Source organism: Salmo salar, chromosome ssa23 (assembly GCF_905237065.1).
Source record: "Salmo salar chromosome ssa23, Ssal_v3.1, whole genome shotgun sequence".
NCBI lineage: Eukaryota > Metazoa > Chordata > Actinopteri > Salmoniformes > Salmonidae > Salmo > Salmo salar.
Window position 1 is genome coordinate 26,572,094 of NC_059464.1, and position 27,992 is coordinate 26,600,085.

The following is a 27,992-nucleotide window of genomic DNA, read 5'->3' on the forward strand; positions in this document are numbered from 1 at the left end:
TACAAGATGGGGACACACTATGTTACAAGATGGGGACACACTATGTTACAAGATGGGGACACACTATGTTACAAGATGGGGACACACTATGTTACAAGATGGGGACACACTAGACTACAAGATGGGGACACACTATGTTACAAGATGGGGACACACTATACTACAAGATGGGGACACAATATATTACAAGATAGGGACACACTATGTTACAAGATGGGGACACACTATACTACAAGATGGGGACACACTATACCACCAGATGGGGACACACTATGTTACAAGATGGAGGCACACTATGTTATAAGATGGGGACACACTATGTTACAAGATGGGGACACACTATGTTACAAGATGGGGACACTATGTTACAAGATGGGACACACTATGTTACAAGATGGGGGCACACTATGTTACAAGATGGGGGCACACTATGTTACAAGATGGGGGCACACTATGTTACAAGATGGGGACAATATACTACAAGATGGGGACACACCATGTTACAAGATGGGGACAATATACTACAAGATGGGGACACACTATGTTACAAGATGGGGACACACTATGTTACAAAATGGGGGCACACTATACTACAAGATGGAGACACACTATACTACAAGAGGGGGACACACTATGTTACAAGATGGGGACACACTATGTTACAAGATGGGGGCACACTATACTACAAGATGGAGACACACTATACTACAAGAGGGGGACACACTATGTTGCAAAATGGGGACACACTATGTTACAAGATGGGGGCACACCATGTTACAAGATGGGGACAACATACTTCAAGATGGGGACACACTATGTTACAAGATCAGGACACACTATGTTACAAGATCAGGACACACTATGTTACAAGATGGGGACACACAATACTACGAGATGGTGACACACAATACTACAAGATTGGGACACAGTATGTTACAAGATGGGGACACACAATACTACAAGATGGGGGCACACTATACTACCAGATGGGGACACACTATGTTACAAGATGGGGACACGGTATGTTACAAGATGGGGACACACTATACTACAAGATGGGGACACACTATGTTACAAGATGGGGACACACTATGTTACAAGATGGGGACACACTATGTTACAAGATGGGGACACGGTATGTTACAAGATGGGGACACACTATACTACAAGATGGGGATACACTATGTTACAAGATGGGGACACACTATGTTACAAGATGGGGACACACTATGTTACAAGATGGGGACACACTATGTTACAAGATGGGGACACACTATGTTACAAGATGGGGACACACTATGTTACAAGATGGGGAAACACTATGTTACAAGATGGGGACACACTATGTTACAAGATGGGGACACAATATATTACAAGATAGGGACACACTATACTACAAGATGGGGACACAATATATTACAAGATAGGGACACACTATACTACAAGATGGGGACACAATATATTACAAGATAGGGACACACTATTCTACAAGATGGGGACACACTATACTACAAGATGGGGACAAAATATATTACAAGATAGGGACACACTATACTACAAGATGGGGACACACTATGTTACAAGATGAGGACACACTATGTTACAAGATGGGGACACACTATGTTACAAGAGGGGGACACACAATGTTACAAGATGGGGACACACTATACTACAAGATGGGGACACACTATGTTACAAGATGGGGACACACTATATTACAAGAGGGGGACACACTATGTTACAAGATGGGGACACACTATACTACAAGATGGGGACACAATATATTACAAGATAGGGACACACTATACTACAAGATGGGGACACAATATATTACAAGATAGGGACACACTATACTACAAGATGGGGACACACTATACTAGAAGATGGGGACACAATATATTACAAGATAGGGACACACTATACTACAAGATGGGGACACACTATGTTACAAGATGGGGACACACTATGTTACAAGATGGGGTTACAAGATGGGGACACACTATGTTACAAGAGGGGGACACACTATGTTACAAGATGGGGACACACTATACTACAAGATGGGGACACACTATGTTACAAGAGGGGGACACACTATGTTACAAGATGGGGACACACTATACTACAAGATGGGGACACACTATACCACCAGATGGGGACACACTATGTTACAAGATGGAGGCACACTATGTTATAAGATGGGGACACACTATGTTATAAGATGGGGACACACTATGTTACAAGATGGGGACACACTATGTTACAAGATGGGGACACTATGTTACAAGATGGGGACACACTATGTTACAAGATGGGGGCACACTATGTTACAAGATGGGGGCACACTATGTTACAAGATGGGGGCACACTATGTTACAAGATGGGGACAATATACTACAAGATGGGGACACACCATGTTACAAGATGGGGACAATATACTACAAGATGGGGACACACTATGTTACAAGATGGGGACACACTATGTTACAAGATGGGGGCACACTATACTACAAGATGGAGACACACTATACTACAAGAGGGGGACACACTATGTTACAAGATGGGGACACACTATGTTACAAGATGGGGGCACACTATACTACAAGATGGAGACACACTATACTACAAGAGGGGGACACACTATGTTACAAAATGGGGACACACTATGTTACAAGATGGGGGCACACTATACTACAAGATGGGGACACACCATGTTACAAGATGGGGACAATATACTTCAAGATGGGGACACACTATGTTACAAGATCAGGACACACTATGTTACAAGATCAGGACACACTATGTTACAGGATGGGGACACACAATACTACGAGATGGTGACACACAATACTACAAGATTGGGACACACTATGTTACAAGATGGGGACACACAATACTACAAGATGGGGGCACACTATACTACCAGATGGGGACACACTATGTTACAAGATGGGGACACGGTATGTTACAAGATGGGGACACACTATACTACAAGATGGGGACACACTATGTTACAAGATGGGGACACACTATGTTACAAGATGGGGACACACTATGTTACAAGATGGGGACACACTATGTTACAAGATGGGGACACGGTATGTTACAAGATGGGGAAACACTATACTACAAGATGGGGACACACTATGTTACAAGATGGGGACACACTATGTTACAAGATGGGGACACACTATGTTACAAGATGGGGACACACTATGTTACAAGATGGGGACACACTATGTTACAAGATGGGGACACACTATGTTACAAGATGGGGACACACTATGTTACAAGATGGGGACACACTATACTACAAGATGGGGACACACTATGTTACAAGATGGGGACACACTATACTACAAGATGGGGACACAATATATTACAAGATAGGGACACACTATGTTACAAGATGGGGACACACTATGTTACAAGATGGGGACACACTATACTACAAGATGGGGACACACTATACCACCAGATGGGGACACACTATGTTACAAGATGGAGGCACACTATGTTATAAGATGGGGACACACTATGTTATAAGATGGGGACACTATGTTACAAGATGGGGACACACTATGTTACAAGATGGGGACACTATGTTACAAGATGGGGACACACTATGTTACAAGATGGGGGCACACTATGTTACAAGATGGGGACACACTATACTACAAGATGGGGACACAATATATTACAAGATAGGGACACATTATACTACAAGATGGGGAAACAATATATTACAAGATAGGGACACACTATACTACAAGATGGGGACACAATATATTACAAGATTAGGACACACTATACTACAAGATGGGGACACACTATGTTACAAGATGGGGACACACTATGTTACAAGATGGGGACACACTATACTACAAGATGGGGACACACTATGTTACAAGATGGGGACACACTATGTTACAAGATGGGGACACACTATACTACAAGATGGGGACACACTATACCACCAGATGGGGACACACTATGTTACAAGATGGAGGCACACTATGCTATAAGATGGGGGACACACTATGTTATAAGATGGGGACACACTATGTTACAAGATAGGGACACACTATGTTACAAGATGGGGACACTATGTTACAAGATGGGGACACACTATGTTACAAGATGGGGGCACACTATGTTACAAGATGGGGACACACTATACTACAAGATGGGGACACAATATATTACAAGATAGGGACACATTATACTACAAGATGGGGAAACAATATATTACAAGATAGGGACACACTATACTACAAGATGGGGACACAATATATTACAAGATTAGGACACACTATACTACAAGATGGGGACACAATATATTACAAGATAGGGACACACTATACTACAAGATGGGGACACACTATACTACAAGATGGGGACACAATATATTACAAGATAGGGACACACTATACTACAAGATGGGGACACACTATGATACAAGATGGGGACACACTATGTTACAAGATGGGGACACAATATGTTACAAGATTGGGACACACTATGTTACAAGATGGGGACACAATATATTACAAGATAGGGACACACTATACTACAAGATGGGGACACAATATATTACAAGATAGGGACACACTATACTACAATATGGGGACACAATATATTACAAGATAGGGACACACTATACTACAAGATGGGGACACACTATACTACAAGATGGGGACACAATATATTACAAGATAGGGACACACTATACTACAAGATGGGGACACACTATGTTACAAGATGGGGACACACTATGTTACAAGAGGGGGACACACTATGTTACAAGATGGGGACACACTATACTACAAGATGGGGACAAACTATGTTACAAGATGGGGACACACTATGTTACAAGAGGGGGACACACTATGTTACAAGATGGGGACACACTATACTACAAGATGGGGACACAATATATTACAAGATAGGGACACACTATACTACAAGATGGGGAAACAATATATTACAAGATAGGGACACACTATACTACAAGATGGGGACACAATATATTACACGATAGGGACACAATATACTACAAGATGGGGACACAATATATTACAAGATAGGGACACACTATACTACAAGATGGGGACACACTATACTACAAGATGGGGACACAATATATTACAAGATAGGGACACACTATACTACAAGATGGGGACACACTATGTTACAAGATGGGGACACACTATGTTACAAGATGGGGACACACTATGTTACAAGAGGGGGACACACTATGTTACAAGATGGGGACACACTATACTACAAGATGGGGACACACTATGTTACAAGAGGGGGACACACTATGTTACAAGATGGGGACACACTATACTACAAGATGGGGACACACTATGTTACAAGATGGGGACACACTATGTTACAAGATGGGGACACACTATGTTACAAGATGGGGACACACTATGTTACAAGATGGGGACACACTAGACTACAAGATGGGGACACACTATGTTACAAGATGGGGACACACTATACTACAAGATGGGGACACAATATATTACAAGATAGGGACACACTATATTACAAGATGGGGACACACTATACTACAAGATGGGGACAAACTATACCACCAGATGGGGACACACTATGTTACAAGATGGAGGCACACTATGTTATAAGATGGGGACACACTATGTTATAAGATGGGGACACACTATGTTACAAGAGGGGGACACACTATGGTACAAGATGGGGACACACTATACTACAAGATGGGGACACACTATGTTACAAGATGGGGACACACTATGTTACAAGATGGGGACACACTATGTTACAAGATGGGGACACACTATGTTACAAGATGGGGACACACTAGACTACAAGATGGGGACACACTATGTTACAAGATGGGGACACACTATACTACAAGATGGGGACACAATATATTACAAGATAGGGACACACTATGTTACAAGATGGGGACACACTATACTACAAGATGGGGACAAACTATACCACCAGATGGGGACACACTATGTTACAAGATGGAGGCACACTATGTTATAAGATGGGGACACACTATGTTACAAGATGGGGACACACTATGTTACAAGATGGGGACACTATGTTACAAGATGGGGACACACTATGTTACAAGATGGGGGCACACTATGTTACAAGATGGGGGCACACTATGTTACAAGATGGGGGCACACTATGTTACAAGATGGGGACAATATACTACAAGATGGGGACACACCATGTTACAAGATGGGGACAATATACTACAAGATGGGGACACACTATGTTACAAGATGGGGACACACTATGTTACAAAATGGGGGCACACTATACTACAAGATGGAGACACACTATACTACAAGAGGGCGACACACTATGTTACAAGATGGGGACACACTATGTTACAAGATGGGGGCACACTATACTACAAGATGGAGACACACTATACTACAAGAGGGGGACACACTATGTTGCAAAATGGGGACACACTATGTTACAAGATGGGGGCACACCATGTTACAAGATGGGGACAACATACTTCAAGATGGGGACACACTATGTTACAAGATCAGGACACACTATGTTACAAGATCAGGACACACTATGTTACAGGATGGGGACACACAATACTACGAGATGGTGACACACAATACTACAAGATTGGGACACACTATGTTACAAGATGGGGACACACAATACTACAAGATGGGGGCACACTATACTACCAGATGGGGACACACTATGTTACAAGATGGGGACACGGTATGTTACAAGATGGGGACACACTATACTACAAGATGGGGACACACTATGTTACAAGATGGGGACACACTATGTTACAAGATGGGGACACACTATGTTACAAGATGGGGACACGGTATGTTACAAGATGGGGACACACTATACTACAAGATGGGGACACACTATGTTACAAGATGGGGACACACTATGTTACAAGATGGGGACACACTATGTTACAAGATGGGGACACACTATGTTACAAGATGGGGACACACTATGTTACAAGATGGGGACACACTATGTTACAAGATGGGGACACACTATGTTACAAGATGGGGACACACTATGTTACAAGATGGGGACACAATATATTACAAGATAGGGACACACTATACTACAAGATGGGGACACAATATATTACAAGATAGGGACACACTATACTACAAGATGGGGACACAATATATTACAAGATAGGGACACACTATTCTACAAGATGGGGACAAACTATACTACAAGATGGGGACAAAATATATTACAAGATAGGGACACACTATACTACAAGATGGGGACACACTATGTTACAAGATGGGGACACACTATGTTACAAGATGGGGACACACTATGTTACAAGAGGGGGACACACAATGTTACAAGATGGGGACACACTATACTACAAGATGGGGACACACTATGTTACAAGATGGGGACACACTATGTTACAAGAGGGGGACACACTATGTTACAAGATGGGGACACACTATACTACAAGATGGGGACACAATATATTACAAGATAGGGACACACTATACTACAAGATGGGGACACAATATATTACAAGATAGGGACACACTATACTACAAGATGGGGACACACTATACTACAAGATGGGGACACAATATATTACAAGATAGGGACACACTATACTACAAGATGGGGACACACTATGTTACAAGATGGGGTTACAAGATGGGGACACACTATGTTACAAGAGGGGGACACACTATGTTACAAGATGGGGACACACTATACTACAAGATGGGGACACACTATGTTACAAGAGGGGGACACACTATGTTACAAGATGGGGACACACTATACTACAAGATGGGGACACACTATACCACCAGATGGGGACACACTATGTTACAAGATGGAGGCACACTATGTTACAAGATGGGGACACACTATGTTACAAGATGGGGACACACTATGTTACAAGATGGGGACACACTATGTTACAAGATGGGGACACTATGTTACAAGATGGGGACACACTATGTTACAAGATGGGGGCACACTATGTTACAAGATGGGGGCACACTATGTTACAAGATGGGGGCACACTATGTTACAAGATGGGGACAATATACTACAAGATGGGGACACACCATGTTACAAGATGGGGACAATATACTACAAGATGGGGACACACTATGTTACAAGATGGGGACACACTATGTTACAAGATGGGGGCACACTATACTACAAGATGGAGACACACTATACTACAAGAGGGGGACACACTATGTTACAAGATGGGGACACACTATGTTACAAGATGGGGGCACACTATACTACAAGATGGGGACACACTATACTACAAGAGGGGGACACACTATGTTACAAGATGGGGACACACTATGTTACTAGATGGGGGCACACTATACTACAAGATGGGGACACACCATGTTACAAGATGGGGACAATATACTTCAAGATGGGGACACACTATGTTACAAGATCAGGACACACTATGTTACAAGATCAGGACACACTATGTTACAGGATGGGGACACACAATACTACGAGATGGTGACACACAATACTACAAGATTGGGACACACTATGTTACAAGATGGGGACACACAATACTACAAGATGGGGGCACACTATACTACCAGATGGGGACACACTATGTTACAAGATGGGGACACGGTATGTTACAAGATGGGGACACACTATACTACAAGATGGGGACACACTATGTTACAAGATGGGGACACACTATGTTACAAGATGGGGACACACTATGTTACAAGATGGGGACACACTATGTTACAAGATGGGGACACGGTATGTTACAAGATGGGGAAACACTATACTACAAGATGGGGACACACTATGTTACAAGATGGGGACACACTATGTTACAAGATGGGGACACACTATGTTACAAGATGGGGACACACTATGTTACAAGATGGGGACACACTATGTTACAAGATGGGGACACACTATGTTACAAGATGGGGACACACTATGTTACAAGATGGGGACACACTATACTACAAGATGGGGACACACTATGTTACAAGATGGGGACACACTATACTACAAGATGGGGACACAATATATTACAAGATAGGGACACACTATGTTACAAGATGGGGACACACTATGTTACAAGATGGGGACACACTATACTACAAGATGGGGACACACTATACCACAAGATGGGGACACACTATGTTACAAGATGGAGGCACACTATGTTATAAGATGGGGACACACTATGTTATAAGATGGGGACACTATGTTACAAGATGGGGACACACTATGTTACAAGATGGGGACACTATGTTACAAGATGGGGACACACTATGTTACAAGATGGGGGCACACTATGTTACAAGATGGGGACACACTATACTACAAGATGGGGACACAATATATTACAAGATAGGGACACATTATACTACAAGATGGGGAAACAATATATTACAAGATAGGGACACACTATACTACAAGATGGGGACACAATATATTACAAGATAGGGACACACTATACTACAAGATGGGGACACAATATATTACAAGATAGGGACACACTATACTACAAGATGGGGACACACTATACTACAAGATGGGGACACAATATATTACAAGATAGGGACACACTATACTACAAGATGGGGACACACTATGTTACAAGATGGGGACACACTATGTTACAAGATGGGGACACACTATGTTACAAGATGGGGACACACTATGTTACAAGAGGGGGACACACAATATGTTACAAGATTGGGACACACTATGTTACAAGATGGGGACACAATATATTACAAGATAGGGACACACTATACTACAAGATGGGGACACAATATATTACAAGATAGGGACACACTATACTACAAGATGGGGACACACTATGTTACAAGATGGGGACACACTATGTTACAAGATGGGGACACACCTGGTTACCAGAGGGGGACACACTATGTTACAAGATGGGGACACACTATACTACAAGATGGGGACACACTATGTTACAAGATGGGGACACACTATGTTACAAGAGGGGGACACACTATGTTACAAGATGGGGACACACTATACTACAAGATGGGGACACAATATATTACAAGATAGGGACACACTATACTACAAGATGGGGACACAATATATTACAAGATAGGGACACACTATACTACAAGATGGGGACACAATATATTACACGATAGGGACACAATATACTACAAGATGGGGACACAATATATTACAAGATAGGGACACACTATACTACAAGATGGGGACACACTATACTACAAGATGGGGACACAATATTTTACAAGATAGGGACACACTATACTACAAGATGGGGACACACTATGTTACAAGATGGGGACACACTATGTTACAAGATGGGGACACACTATGTTACAAGAGGGGGACACACTATGTTACAAGATGGGGACACACTATACTACAAGATGGGGACACACTATGTTACAAGATGGGGACACACTATGTTACAAGATGGGGACACACTATGTTACAAGATGGGGACACACTATGTTACAAGATGGGGACACACTAGACTACAAGATGGGGACACACTATGTTACAAGATGGGGACACACTATACTACAAGATGGGGACACAATATATTACAAGATAGGGACACACTATGTTACAAGATGGGGACACACTATACTACAAGATGGGGACACACTATACCACCAGATGGGGACACACTATGTTACAAGATGGAGGCACACTATGTTATAAGATGGGGACACACTATGTTATAAGATGGGGACACACTATGTTACAAGATGGGGACACACTATGTTACAAGATGGGGACACTATGTTACAAGATGGGGGCACACTATGTTACAAGATGGGGGCACACTATGTTACAAGATGGGGGCACACTATGTTACAAGATGGGGGCACACTATGTTACAAGATGGGGACAATATACTACAAGATGGGGACACACCATGTTACAAGATGGGGACAATATACTACAAGATGGGGACACACTATGTTACAAGATGGGGACACACTATGTTACAAGATGGGGGCACACTATACTACAAGATGGAGACACACTATACTACAAGAGGGGGACACACTATGTTACAAGATGGGGACACACTATGTTACAAGATGGGGGCACACTATACTACAAGATGGAGACACACTATACTACAAGAGGGGGACACACTATGTTGCAAAATGGGGACACACTATGTTACAAGATGGGGGCACACTATACTACAAGATGGGGACACACCATGTTACAAGATGGGGACAACATACTTCAAGATGGGGACACACTATGTTACAAGATCAGGACACACTATGTTACAAGATCAGGACACACTATGTTACAGGATGGGGACACACAATACTACGAGATGGTGACACACAATACTACAAGATTGGGACACACTATGTTACAAGATGGGGACACACAATACTACAAGATGGGGGCACACTATACTACCAGATGGGGACACACTATGTTACAAGATGGGGACACGGTATGTTACAAGATGGGGACACACTATACTACAAGATGGGGACACACTATGTTACAAGATGGGGACACACTATGTTACAAGATGGGGACACACTATGTTACAAGATGGGGACACGGTATGTTACAAGATGGGGACACACTATACTACAAGATGGGGACACACTATGTTACAAGATGGGGACACACTATGTTACAAGATGGGGACACACTATGTTACAAGATGGGGACACACTATGTTACAAGATGTGGACACACTATGTTACAAGCTGGGGACACACTATGTTACAAGATGGGGACACACTATGTTACAAGATGGGGACACACTATGTTACAAGATGGGGACACAATATATTACAAGATAGGGACACACTATACTACAAGATGGGGACACAATATATTACAAGATAGGGACACACTATACTACAAGATGGGGACACAATATATTACAAGATAGGGACACACTATACTACAAGATGGGGACACACTATACTACAAGATGGGGACAAAATATATTACAAGATAGGGACACACTATACTACAAGATGGGGACACACTATGTTACAAGATGAGGACACACTATGTTACAAGATGGGGACACACTATGTTACAAGAGGGGGACACACAATGTTACAAGATGGGGACACACTATACTACAAGATGGGGACACACTATGTTACAAGATGGGGACACACTATGTTACAAGAGGGGGACACACTATGTTACAAGATGGGGACACACTATACTACAAGATGGGGACACAATATATTACAAGATAGGGACACACTATACTACAAGATGGGGACACAATATATTACAAGATAGGGACACACTATACTACAAGATGGGGACACAATATATTACAAGATTGGGACACACTATACTACAAGATGGGGACACACTATGTTACAAGATGGGGACACACTATGTTACAAGATGGGGTACAAGATGGGGACACACTATGTTACAAGATGGGGGACACACTATGTTACAAGATGGGGACACACTATACTACAAGATGGGGACACACTATGTTACAAGAGGGGGACACACTATGTTACAAGATGGGGACACACTATACTACAAGATGGGGACACACTATACCACAAGATGGGGACACACTATGTTACAAGATGGAGGCACACTATGTTATAAGATGGGGACACACTATGTTATAAGATGGGGACACACTATGTTACAAGATGGGGACACACTATGTTACAAGATGGGGACACTATGTTACAAGATGGGGACACACTATGTTACAAGATGGGGGCACACTATGTTACAAGATGGGGGCACACTATGTTACAAGATGGGGACAATATACTACAAGATGGGGACACACCATGTTACAAGATGGGGACAATATACTACAAGATGGGGACACACTATGTTACAAGATGGGGACACACTATGTTACAAGATGGGGGCACACTATACTACAAGATGGAGACACACTATACTACAAGAGGGGGACACACTATGTTACAAGATGGGGACACACTATGTTACAAGATGGGGGCACACTATACTACAAGATGGAGACACACTATACTACAAGAGGGGGACACACTATGTTACAAAATGGGGACACACTATGTTACAAGATGGGGGCACACTATACTACAAGATGGGGACACACCATGTTACAAGATGGGGACAATATACTTCAAGATGGGGACACACTATGTTACAAGATCAGGACACACTATGTTACAAGATCAGGACACACTATGTTACAGGATGGGGACACACAATACTACGAGATGGTGACACACAATACTACAAGATTGGGACACACTATGTTACAAGATGGGGACACACAATACTACAAGATGGGGGCACACTATACTACCAGATGGGGACACACTATGTTACAAGATGGGGACACGGTATGTTACAAGATGGGGACACACTATACTACAAGATGGGGACACACTATGTTACAAGATGGGGACACACTATGTTACAAGATGGGGACACACTATGTTACAAGATGGGGACACACTATGTTACAAGATGGGGACACACTATGTTACAAGATGGGGACACACTATGTTACAAGATGGGGAAACACTATGTTACAAGATGGGGACACACTATGTTACAAGATGGGGACACACTATGTTACAAGATGGGGACACGGTATGTTACAAGATGGGGACACACTATGTTACAAGATGGGGACACACTATGTTACAAGATGGGGACACACTATGTTACAAGATGGGGACCCACTATGTTACAAGATGGGGACACACTATGTTACAGGATGAAGGGGCACACTATGTTGCAAGATCAGGACACACTATGTTGCAAGATCAGGACACACTATGTTACAAGATGGGGACACACTATGTTACAAGATGGGGACACACTATGTTGCAAGATGGGGACACGGTATGTTACAAGATGGGGACACACTATACTACCAGATGGGGACACACTATACTACAAGATGGGGACACACTATACTACAAGATCAGGACACACTATGTTACAAGATGGGGACACACTATGTTACAAGATGGAGACACACTATGTTACAAGATGGGGGCACACTATGTTACAAGATGGGGACACACTATACTACAAGATGGGGACACAATATATTACAAGATAGGGACACATTATACTACAAGATGGGGAAACAATATATTACAAGATAGGGACACACTATACTACAAGATGGGGACACAATATATTACAAGATAGGGACACACTATACTACAAGATGGGGACACAATATATTACAAGATAGGGACACACTATACTACAAGATGGGGACACACTATACTACAAGATGGGGACACAATATATTACAAGATAGAGACACACTATACTACAAGATGGGGACACACTATGTTACAAGATGGGGACACACTATGTTACAAGATGGGGACACACTATGTTACAAGAGTGGGACACACTATGTTACAAGATGGGGACACACTATGTTACAAGATGGGGACACAATATATTACAAGATAGGGACACACTATACTACAAGATGGGGACACAATATATTGCAAGATAGGGACACACTATACTACAAGATGGGGACACAATATATTACAAGATAGGGACACACTATACTACAAGATGGGGACACACTATACTACAAGATGGGGCCACAATATATTACAAGATAGGGACACACTATACTACAAGATGGGGACACACTATGTTACAAGATGGGGACACACTATGTTACAAGATGGGGACACACTATGTTACAAGAGGGGGACACACTATGTTACAAGATGGGGACACACTATACTACAAGATGGGGACACACTATGTTACAAGATGGGGACACACTATGTTACAAGAGGGGGACACACTATGTTACAAGATGGGGACACACTATACTACAAGATGGGGACACAATATATTACAAGATAGGGACACACTATACTACAAGATGGGGAAACAATATATTACAAGATAGGGACACACTATACTACAAGATGGGGACACAATATATTACACGATAGGGACACACTATACTACAAGATGGGGACACAATATATTACAAGATAGGGACACACTATACTACAAGATGGGGACACACTATACTACAAGATGGGGACACAATATATTACAAGATAGGGACACACTATACTACAAGATGGGGACACACTATGTTACAAGATGGGGACACACTATGTTACAAGATGGGGACACACTATGTTACAAGAGGGGGACACACTATGTTACAAGATGGGGACACACTATACTACAAGATGGGGACACACTATGTTACAAGATGGGGACACACTATGTTACAAGATGGGGACACACTATACTACAAGATGGGGACACACTATGTTACAAGATGGGGATACACTATGTTACAAGATGGGGACACACTATGTTACAAGCTGGGGACACACTATGTTCCAAGATGGGGACACACTATACTACAAGATGGGGACACACTATGTTACAAGATGGGGACACACTATACTACAAGCTGGGGACACAATATATTACAAGATAGGGACACATTATACTACAAGATGGGGAAACAATATATTACAAGATAGGGACACACTATACTACAAGATGGGGACACAATATATTACAAGATAGAGACACACTATACTACAAGATGGGGACACAATATATTACAAGATAGGGACACACTATACTACAAGATGGGGACACACTATACTACAAGATGGGGACACAATATATTACAAGATAGAGACACACTATACTACAAGATGGGGACACACTATGTTACAAGATGGGGACACACTATGTTACAAGATGGGGACACACTATGTTACAAGAGTGGGACACACTATGTTACAAGATGGGGACACACTATGTTACAAGATGGGGACACAATATATTACAAGATAGGGACACACTATACTACAAGATGGGGACACAATATATTGCAAGATAGGGACACACTATACTACAAGATGGGGACACAATATATTACAAGATAGGGACACACTATACTACAAGATGGGGACACACTATACTACAAGATGGGGCCACAATATATTACAAGATAGGGACACACTAGACTACAAGATGGGGACACACTATGTTACAAGATGGGGACACACTATGTTACAAGATGGGGACACACTATGTTACAAGAGGGGGACACACTATGTTACAAGATGGGGACACACTATACTACAAGATGGGGACACACTATGTTACAAGATGGGGACACACTATGTTACAAGAGGGACACACACTATGTTACAAGATGGGGACACACTATACTACAAGATGGGGAGACAATATATTACAAGATAGGGACACACTATACTACAAGATGGGGAAACAATATATTACAAGATAGGGACACACTATACTACAAGATGGGGACACAATATATTACACGATAGGGACACACTATACTACAAGATGGGGACACAATATATTACAAGATAGGGACACACTATACTACAAGATGGGGACACACTATACTACAAGATGGGGACACAATATATTACAAGATAGGGACACACTATACTACAAGATGGGGACACACTATGTTACAAGATGGGGACACACTATGTTACAAGATGGGGACACACTGTGTTACAAGAGGGGGACACACTATGTTACAAGATGGGGACACACTATACTACAAGATGGGGACACACTATGTTACAAGAGGGGGACACACTATGTTACAAGATGGGGACACACTATACTACAAGATGGGGACACACTATGTTACAAGATGGGGACACACTATGTTACAAGATGGGGAACACACTATGTTACAAGATGGGGACACACTATACTACAAGATGGGGACACAATATATTACAAGATAGGGACACACTATACTACAAGATGGGGAAACAATATATTACAAGATAGGGACACACTATACTACAAGATGGGGACACAATATATTACACGATAGGGACACACTATACTACAAGATGGGGACACAATATATTACAAGATAGGGACACACTATACTACAAGATGGGGACACACTATACTACAAGATGGGGACACAATATATTACAAGATAGGGACACACTATACTACAAGATGGGGACACACTATGTTACAAGATGGGGACACACTATGTTACAAGATGGGGACACACTGTGTTACAAGAGGGGGACACACTATGTTACAAGATGGGGACACACTATACTACAAGATGGGGACACACTATGTTACAAGAGGGGGACACACTATGTTACAAGATGGGGACACACTATACTACAAGATGGGGACACACTATGTTACAAGATGGGGACACACTATGTTACAAGATGGGGACACACTATGTTACAAGATGGGGACACACTATGTTACAAGATGGGGACACACTATACTACAAGATGGGGACACACTATGTTACAAGATGGGGACACACTATACTACAAGATGGGGACACAATATATTACAAGATAGGGACACACTATGTTACAAGATGGGGACACACTATACTACAAGATGGGGACACACTATACCACCAGATGGAGACACACTATGTTACAAGATGGAGGCACACTATGTTATAAGATGGGGACACACTATGTTATAAGATGGGGATACACTATGTTACAAGATGGGGACACACTATGTTACAAGCTGGGGACACACTATGTTCCAAGATGGGGACACACTATGTTACAAGATGGGGACACACTATGTTACAAGATGGGGACACTATGTTACAAGATGGGGACACACTATGTTACAAGATGGGGGCACACTATGTTACAAGATTGGGGCACACTATGTTACAAGATGGGGGCACACTATGTTACAAGATGGGGACAATATACTACAAGATGGGGACACACCATGTTACAAAATGGGGACAATATACTACAAGAGGGGGACACACTATGTTACAAAATGGGGACACACTATGTTACAAGATGGGGGCACACTATACTACAAGATGGGGACACACCATGTTACAAGATGGGGACAATATACTTCAAGATGGGGACACACTATGTTACAAGATCAGGACACACTATGTTACAAGATCAGGACACACTATGTTACAGGATGGGGACACACAATACTACGAGATGGTGACACACAATACTACACGATTGGGACACACTATGTTACAAGATGGGGACACACAATACTACAAGATGGGGGCACACTATACTACCAGATGGGGACACACTATGTTACAAGATGGGGACACGGTATGTTACAAGATGGGGACACACTATACTACAAGATGGGGACACACTATGTTACAAGATGGGGACACACTATGTTACAAGATGGGGACACACTATACTACAAGATGGGGACACACTATACTACAAGATGGGGACACACTATACTACAAGATCAGGACACACTATGTTACAAGATGGGGACACACTATGTTACAAGATGGAGACACACTATGTTACAAGATGGGGGCACACTATACTACAAGATGGGGACACACTATGTTGCAAGATCAGGACACACTATGTTTCAAGATGGGGACACACTATACTACAAGATGGGGACACACCATACTACAAGATGGGGACACACCATACTACAAGATGGGGACACACTATGTTACAAGATGGGGACACACTATGTTACAAGATGGGGACACACTATGTTACAAGATGGGGACACACTATGTTACAAGATGGGGACACACTATGTTACAAGATGGGGACACACTATACTACAAGATGGGGACACACTATGTTAAAAGATGGGGACACACTATGTTACAAGATGGGGACACACTATGTTACAAGATGGGGACACACTATGTTACAAGATGGGGACACACTATACTACAAGATGGGGACACACTATGCTGGCAAGATGGGGACACACTATGTTACAAGATGGTGACACACTATACTACAAGATGGTGACACACTGTTACAAGATGGGGACACACTATGTTACAAGATGGGGACACTATGCTATAAGATGGGGACACACTATGTTACAAAATGGGGACACACTATGTTACAAAATGAGGACACACTATACTACAAGATGGGGACACACTATGCTGGCAAGATGGCGCGAACAGACATGGCAGCTCTGCTTCTAGTTCCATAGAGATATAGTGTGCATGTTGAAAATGAACAGCATATTGCATGGGCATTCAAACCACATGAGCGGAAATATGCATTTTTAAATGTTTCATGGTTAAAAATGTTGGTCTCATGCTGTGCAGCATTTGTTCTCCTTGGCATTACGTTAGTACAGCAGGAGTAGATGTTAGCGGAGCTTTGGTGGATGCTACAAATATAACCAGTTCTATTCATTGCTTTATGCAGAATTAACAAAGTCAATTTTTGTCTAGATTCATCCAGTTTGAAGTGTAGGGATGGATCTGTGATTTTTGCAGGGTCCCTTAATATAAACCATCTGACATATACAGGGTCAGGCACTTGTCGAATCACATTGATGAGATTTAAATACCATAGAGTATCCCGGCGTCTGTGTTTGGAGAAAAGTCTGAACTTTGGTTGCATTGCATCATGTCTGTGTTGTTTGGGGTGAAATGTTGTGACCGTCTATCTTTCTGGGGCTCTTGCACAACTGACTTTCAGAGCATGATGATGTTGACAAAGTGAAAAGGGCTGTAGCTTGTCTGTGACTTCTGGCCTTTGGGGAGCGGAGGGTGCATGGCTCTCTCTGACCAGCATGACCAATAACGATGTGACCCTGGCACAACTTTGGGGACGAGAGCTGCACACATAATGCAAACTGACATGTTTGCTTTGCCTAAACAATCTGTCTTTGCTATGTTTGTGCCAATGAAGGCCATTTCTGTGTTTTATTCCTGTGCCATACTGTATCTCTGAATGTCTTTAACTTGTCATACTTCCTGAATATGTTATATGGTGCACCTGTTGATGTTAATGTTGTTCTCATTGTTCTAATACTGCTACCATCCTGTTTGTCATGTTGCGCTTTGCTTTCCTCGAGGCACACGACAAAACATTTAGGCATCATTCATTTGGTTGAATAATTCATAAGGATTTTACTACCTGGTAATACAGAGAATAATGATTTTGTCTATACAGAAATACAGTAGACGTATAAACTGATACTGGTCCACTCAAATTGACAATGGCCTCTGTAGAGTCTTGCGTTTTGGACTGTGTCTCAGGCTCTGTTTTGTCTCTGCTCACAAAAGCACTAATGTCTTGTTTTCAACCAATCGCTTATTGATAACACGGACCACACAAGAGTACAAGTACAAGTAAGTGTTAACACTGTCTGTTCATTTCAATTTCAAAACAAACTGCCTGATTTTCTTGACTGGGTAAATGCTCTATTCTCATTTTATTCCATTCCTTGTTTTACTTCCAGAATCTTGCAGTATTTGGCTCTGCATTTCATATCAGTTCCACATCTCCCACTTTCATTATACTGTAGTTATTATAACTTCCTAGTTACATTTTGCTTAATTTACCACATAACATCTTCATTGATCCAGTAAATTGTTTTCGCTTATAAATGCTTAATAACAATTCTGGATCTAATTTACCAAGCTTTGAAAATCAGACTAGATTGCCTTTCTCGAATGTGTTCCAACTGCTCACTGGTTTTGTACTAATGTTTTATTTATAAGTGTATGTTTCACAAACATTTGTATACAAGCAAGTATAAGAAATTCAAATGCAATTCTTAAACATTTTGGAATTGGTTTCAAATGAAGAATAGCACTTACAGCATTCAGTGTATATCACTACTATAGACAAGTTCTGTGTTGCTATCTCCCTTACTGCTCATCCTGACAGTGTTGTTGTCTTCTCTCCCAGCAGGAGGAAGAGACCCTACCTGTATAGGAAAAGAGCGATACACAGGAGCCGGCCTGCCTACTCTCTGAAGGAGGTTGAGAGCCTCGCCATGGGGCCCCCATGCCCGCCACTGAATTCCTCTAACTCTTTCATGTCCAGGAGGGAGAGGAGTAGACGGTTGACCATGTCTGTGTGGGAGCAGAGAACCAGCCAACTGCGCAGGCACCGGCATATGTCCAGCCGAGAGATACTCTTCAGCAACCCCAATGAGGAGCAGGAAGCGCCCCCTGGCTGTCCCCACCACCTCAAAGCAACAGGCAGCCTGAAGCTGCCTGTTCCCACAGCTGACCCTAAGGCCTTCACAGCTAAGCCCCCAAAGCCCATGGAGATGCCCCTAGAGGAACCAGCCCTGTCCATGAGTGTCCCTGAGCTCCACTTATCCAGCCCTTTAGCAGAGCCACCCGATCCCACTGACACGCCCCTGCCTGACCCCCCCACGTCCACAGCTGTGTTCATACCGGAGCCTACAGAATCTGAGCCATGCCCAGAGGGCAAGCGTGGCATCCCCAACCACTGCCACCAAGGCCTCAATGGCCGCAGGAGCCCCTGGTTGAATGGGGAGAGAAGGCAGAGAGCGGTGCGTAAGTTCCGCCCTCCTGCTAGTGACACCCTGTCCATTGACATGGAAGGCTTGTGGCTCAGGAGGCCACAGGGCACAGGGCACTGTGAGGCTCAGGCTGGGGCCAGAGGCCTGGACTCACCTCAGGCCTCGGAGGGCAGTAGTCGCTCTGTCAGCATGGAGAGGAAGACCCCAGAGGACCCAGTGGAGGAGGTGAGGAAAGACGGTAACGAGGGAGAAACAAGCCAGCCTTCCAAGACCAGGGAGGCTGAACACAGGTGAGGAAGAGCTCACACTGATGTACAGCTAGTTCTATTAATTCAATACATAGTAGACTGTTTGTATAGTATTCTGTAGACTTTGTTTGTAAAGTGTTAATAGTCAGTATTCTCCTACTTTCAATGTATCAGACTTCATGGTGCCCTAAATACAACAAATCCCCAGTAAATCCAGACTCAGTCTGGATGTTGTTCCTTGTCCCTCTGCTCCTCCACAGACAGAGGGACCATGATCAGAGTGGGGGTCCTGAGCTGCAGAACAGGGAGGAGGGTCTACAGTCAGGTCCACCCACACTGCAGCCATCTCAGGCTGCAGTACTGGCGCTACCAGAGGGCCCCACAGGAGACAGTGAGACCGATAGCAACGCCACCACTCTGAACCAGTCCCCTCTGAGCTCCAGTATCGTCATCGAGGTGACCGATGTCCAGTCGTCACTAGAGCTCACCCCCATCACAGGTAACACCATCAAGGGTGTCCTTATTTTACATTCAGTGTACTCTACTCACATTCAAAATAGTTCTGCTGAGAGGTGTATGAAAGCCTTTATCTCATGCGGGGTTGGAGATAGCCCTGATATCACAGCATGGTACCACAATCAGAGTAGCACACCCACATTATCCACCTCTTCCAGGCAACAGTAAAGACGTGGAGGCATCCAAGCCTGAGAAGGACGAGGAAGAGGTGGCCAGCCCAGTCAATACTGTCACACCTGACAGTATGTTCATCTTCAAACCTGACAACCCGTAAGTCTCCCTCTGCTCTTCTCTGCTCCTCCTATTTCATCATCCTAACGCCATCCTCCCTACCATCATTCTAACACCCTCATCCCTACCGTCATCCTAACAGCATCATCCCTACGCTTATCCTAACACCCTCATCCCTACCGGCATCCTAACACCCTCATCCCTACCGTCATCCTAACACCCTCATCCCTACCGTCATCCTAACACCCTCATCCCTACCGTCATCCTAACACCCTCATCCCTACCGGCATCCTAACACCATCATCCTAACACCATCATCCTAACACCCTCATCCCTAATGTCATCCTAACACCCTCATCCCTACCGTCATCCTAACACCCTCATCCCTACCGTCATCCTAACACCATCATCCCTACCGTCATCCTAACACCCTCATCCCTACGCTTATCCTAACACCCTCATCCCTACCGGCATCCTAACACCCTCATCCCTACCGTCATCCTAACACCCTCATCCCTACCGTCATCCTAACACCCTCATCCCTACCGTCATCCTAACACCCTCATCCCTACCGGCATCCTAACACCATCATCCTAACACCATCATCCTAACACCCTCATCCCTAACGTCATCCTAACACCATCATCCCTACCGTCATCCTAACACCATCATTCCTACCGTCATCCTAACACCATCATCCCTACTGTCATCCTAACACCCTCATCCCTACCGTCATCCTAACACCACACCTAAACCAGGCGTGCGTGCGTCCGCGTGCGCAAATTGACTTTGTCCCGCCACACCAAACGCGATCACGACACGCAGGTTGAAATATCAAAACAAACTCTGAACCATTATATTAATTTGGGGACAGGTCGAAAAGCATTAAACATTTATGGCAATTTAGCTAGCTAGCTTGCAGTTGCTAGCTAATTTCTCCTATTTAGCTAGCTTGCTGTTGCTAGTTAATTTGCCCTAGGATATAAACATTGAGTTGTTATTTTACCTGAAATGCACAAGGTCCTCTACTCCGACAATTTATCCACACATAAAACGGTCAACCGAATCGTTTCTAGTCATCTCTCCTCCTTCCAGGGTTTTTCATCTTTGGACTTTATATGGCGATTGGCATCTAAACTTAGTATTACCACGACCGACCGACCGACCGACCAAAGTTCATCTTTCAATCAACCAATGAGGAGAAGGCACATGGGTATCTGCTTCTATAAACCAATGAGGAGATGGGAGAGGCAGGACTTCTATTTTAGCGCTTGGCAACGCAGATGCTCGTTGGCGCGCGCGAGCAGTGTGGGTGCAATGATTGAATAACGTACCGTATGTGTACATTTATTTTGCAATGCTCGCGCACGCGATGCGAGCGGTGTGGTCAGCATGTAACACCATCATCCCTACCGGCATCCTAACACCCTCATCCCTACCGGCATCCTAACACCCTCATCCCTACCGGCATCCGAACACCCTCATCCCTACCATCAGCCTAACACCATCATCCCTACCATCATCCTAACACCATCATCCCTACCAGCATCTTACAACCATCATCCTCTTAAAACCCTCATCCTCACCATCATCTTAAAACCCTCATCCTCACCATCATCTTAAAACCCTCATCCTCACCATCAAACACAGGCATGATAGAGGTACAGAAACAAAACACCCGTTTCAGTCCTGCTCTGACAGCTGTTTCTCTGTGTCCTCTGTTCCATCTCTAGGATCCGCCGGGCCTGTCACTATGTGGTGAACCTGCGTTACTTTGAGATGTGTATCCTGCTGGTGATCGCTGCCAGCAGTATCGCCCTCGCTGCAGAGGACCCCGTTTCAGCCACCTCCGACTGGAACAAAGTAAGAGCCAGTCTGGTCACTGGGCTTTACCTGGACTCAACAGATGGCTGTTTTCCTCTCTGACCTTGAGCCTCATTGTTCTAACAGTCTTTCTCCACAATGGTGGCTAGGCTATTGTCTTTGACGTGTGATTGCTTTTGTTTGGCTTTGTTTTCCTGTGCTGTACTATCTTCTCACAGCATACCGTGAGTGCAAGCGCACACTCGTGACGAGGATTGTGTCTGCGTCTGTGCTTGACGTTGTCTCTGACGAGTATCGCTGATCTCACAGGGGGACAGCAATATTAGAGTTGTCACTCTCTGCTCACACTGAGGAGCCAGATAGAGGAGGAGTGTTGGGGGGTATAGAATAATCACATCACACTCCCTACTCCCACCTCTGGTTTAGGCTCTTCATACGACTACAAATCAGACAGATAGCACATACAGTGTCAATCGAGTACAATCTGGAATTCTGCAGCATTCCTATTGTCGATGACATTGTTTTGTACTTTGTTACAGAACTTCCTTGAGGTAAAAAACAAATCATTGGGAATATGTGCCTGGGGTCTCATATCAGGCCCCGTCCTAGCTGAGCAGCTGGAAGACTGAAAGAAAGCATTACGTTAATTGCTTTGTGAAGGTCTCCCATGGTGACTTGATGGGGGGGAGGCTTCTCTGGATGTTGCTGATTGATGCAAATCGAGTTGGGAATGAAATGGGCCTGGTGACACGCTAAGAAGCTAATCAAAGCACATATCCATCAGCGGAGAAGGGCTCCACTTGAAAGCATCATCTTACAAAGTCTGAAATAGAAATAGAATTCCCTCCGGTTCAACTTAATCAGTGTGACCATTAAAGAGAGAAGTTGGTTTCCTAAAAGGGAAATATGTCCCCAGTTCAGCGGTGAAGAACAGATGCAACACATTAAACAGAAGCTCTCAGTCTCTCTCTGATCAGTCTCTCTCTGATCAGTCTCTCTCTGATCAGTCTCTCTCTGATCAGTCTCTCTCTGATCAGTGTCTCTCTGATCAGTCTCTCTCTGATCAGTCTCTCTCTGATCAGTCTCTCTCTGATCAGTCTCTCTCTGATCTGTCTCTCTCTGATCTGTCTCTCTCTGATCTGTCTCTCTCTGATCAGTCTCTCTCTGATCAGTCTCTCTCTGATCAGTCTCTCTCTGATCTGTCTCTCTCTGATCAGTCTCTCTCTGATCTGTCTCTCTCTGATCTGTCTCTCTCTGATCAGTCTCTCTCTGATCTGTCTCTCTCTGATCTGTCTCTCTCTGATCAGTCTCTCTCTGATCAGTCTCTCTCTGATCAGTCTCTCTCTGATCTGTCTCTCTCTGATCTGTCTCTCTCTGATCTGTCTCTCTCTGATCTGTCTCTCTCTGATCTGTCTCTCTCTGATCTCCTCTAATGTATGAGCTGATGGCAAGGAATAAAATGTACTTCCTCATCCCCTGGAGTCCAGTTTTGTAATGGATGTGTTAATATATTTGTCTACTTTTTACCCCACAGGTTTTGCGTTACTTTGACTACGTGTTCACAGGTGTCTTTACCTTTGAAATGATAATAAAGGTGAGTTATAGAACAAGAATACAGTATTCTTTAGTCAATCAGCAAGGATCCTGTATTAAAACATTACCAAACGATGTCATATTAACGTGACATAGGTCATACCATACTGTAGCAGAGTCCGTTGGATTGGACAGAAGGTACATGAACATGTTTGGCATAAACTGGTAGTACCAAAACATTTTTATGTCAGATAGACAGAATGTATTGTATTTAGCTAATTAACAGTGAGGCAAATGCAAATGTTTAGCACAGTTCTGTTTTCAAATCATTTAACAAGATGTATTTTTGATAGATGATAGACCAGGGCTTGATTCTTCATGATGGCTCCTATTTCCGGGACCTGTGGAACATTCTAGACTTTATCGTGGTGGTCGGCGCTCTGATGGCCTTCGCCCTCACGTGAGTCATGTGACCTTGCATGGGTTATAACTTCCTGTGTAGTGTACATTACCAGTGTATACTGCCAGTGTAGTATAGCACTGTGTTTCACTCTGTTTTGTGATATACAGTACATGTTTTTTTCTCTCTGTCGTCCTCTGCTCCTGTGGATTGTGTTGCTGTGGGACTGCCAGGAATGTGCTGGGGTAAACACTTTCTTCACTTCCTTTCTTTCTGCTCTCTTCAACAGGATCCTATGTGTCCTCTATAGTTCATTACATAGAGTGCCTTTACAAAGTATTCACGAGGCGGCAGGTAGCCTAGTGGTTAGAGCGCTGGGCCAGTAACTGAAAGGTTGCTAGATCGAATTCCCGAGCTGACAAGGTAAAAATCTGTCTTTCTGCCCCTGAACAAGGCAGTTAACCCACTGTTCCTCGGCTGTCATTGTAAATAAGAATTTGTTCTTAACTGACTTGCCTAGTTAAATAAAGGTTAAATATATATATATTTTTTAAATACCCATTGACAACATTTTTCTCACCCACAATAACCCATAAGATATTTAGCAAATTGATTGAAAATTAAATACAAAAATATCTAATTTACATAAGTATTCACACCCCTTTGCTAGGATACTACAAACTGAGCTCAGATGCATCCAATTTCCTTTGATCATCCTTTAGATGCCACTACAACTTTAGTGGAATCCACCTGTGGCCAAATCAATTGTTTGGACATGATTTAGAAAGAAACACACCTGCTCTTTCCATGACATAGACTGACCAGGTCAAAGCTATTCATATCACTTGTTAAATCCACTAAATCCATACAGCCAAAGCAATGCTTGTGAAATCCACAATCAGTTTAGCTGAAGGGGATGAGACAGGTTAAAGAATGATTTTTAAGCCTTGAGATAATTGAGACATGGATTGTGTATGTGTACCATTCAGAGGGTGAATGGGCAAGACAAAATATTTAAGTGCCTTTGAATGGGGTTTGGTAGTTGGTGATAGGCACACTGGTTTGAGGGTGTCAAGAACTGCAATGCTGCTGGTTTTTCACGCTCAACAGTTTCCTGTGTGCATCAAGAATGGTCCACAACCCAAATGACATCCAGCCAACTTGACACAGCTGTGGGAAGCATTGGAGTCAACATGGGCTAGCATCCCTGTGGAACACTTTTGATAGTCCATGCCCTGATGAATTAAGGCTGTTCTGAGGGCAAAAGAGTGGGCAACTTAATATTAGTAATGTGTTCCTAATGTTTTGTACACTCAGTGTAAGGTCCCACAGTTGACAGTGTATGTCAGAGCAGAAACTATACCATGAAGTCCAAGGAACTGTCCGTAGATCACCGAGATAGAATTGTGATGAGGCATATATCTGGGGAAGGGTTTAAAAAAAATCTAAAGTGTTGAAAGTTTCCATGAGCACCGTGGTCTCCATCATTGGGAAAAGAAACAAATATGGAACAACCCAGACTCTGCCAAGAGCTGGCCGTCAGACCAAATTGAGCAACCGGGCAAAAATGTAACTATTTGGCCTGAATGCAAACCGCATTCAGGCCAAATAGTTGGAGAAAACCAGGCACAGCTCATCACCTGTCTAACACCATCCCTACCGTGAAGCATGGTGGTGTCAGCATCATGCTTTTCAGCAGCAGGAACTGGGAGACTGGTCAGGATAGAGGGAACAATGAATGGAGCCAAATACAGGCAAATCCTTGATGAGAACCTGCTTCAGAGTGCAAATGACCTTAAACTGGGGCAAAGATTTACATTCCAACAGGACATTGACCCAAAGCATACAGCCAAAGCAACGCTGGAATGGCT

General features: G+C 43.4%; 1 protein-coding gene across 3 annotated transcripts in view; it reads left to right on the forward strand.

The window, feature by feature from the left end:
* LOC106584318 (voltage-dependent R-type calcium channel subunit alpha-1E) overlaps nt 1–27,992 on the forward strand; it is a 124,884-nt gene that overhangs the window by 79,424 nt on the left and 17,468 nt on the right. For 2 of the 3 annotated variants that reach the window (XM_045706312.1, XM_045706313.1), the window contains exons 18-24: nt 20,784–21,659; nt 21,878–22,116; nt 22,292–22,403; nt 24,098–24,227; nt 25,723–25,782; nt 26,075–26,181; nt 26,355–26,366. In XM_045706312.1, coding sequence (XP_045562268.1) covers nt 20,784–21,659; nt 21,878–22,116; nt 22,292–22,403; nt 24,098–24,227; nt 25,723–25,782; nt 26,075–26,181; nt 26,355–26,366 — 1,536 coding nt within the window. The remainder of the gene's footprint in view (nt 1–20,783; nt 21,660–21,877; nt 22,117–22,291; nt 22,404–24,097; nt 24,228–25,722; nt 25,783–26,074; nt 26,182–26,354; nt 26,367–27,992) is intronic. The other variant, XM_045706314.1, reaches the window with a different exon arrangement.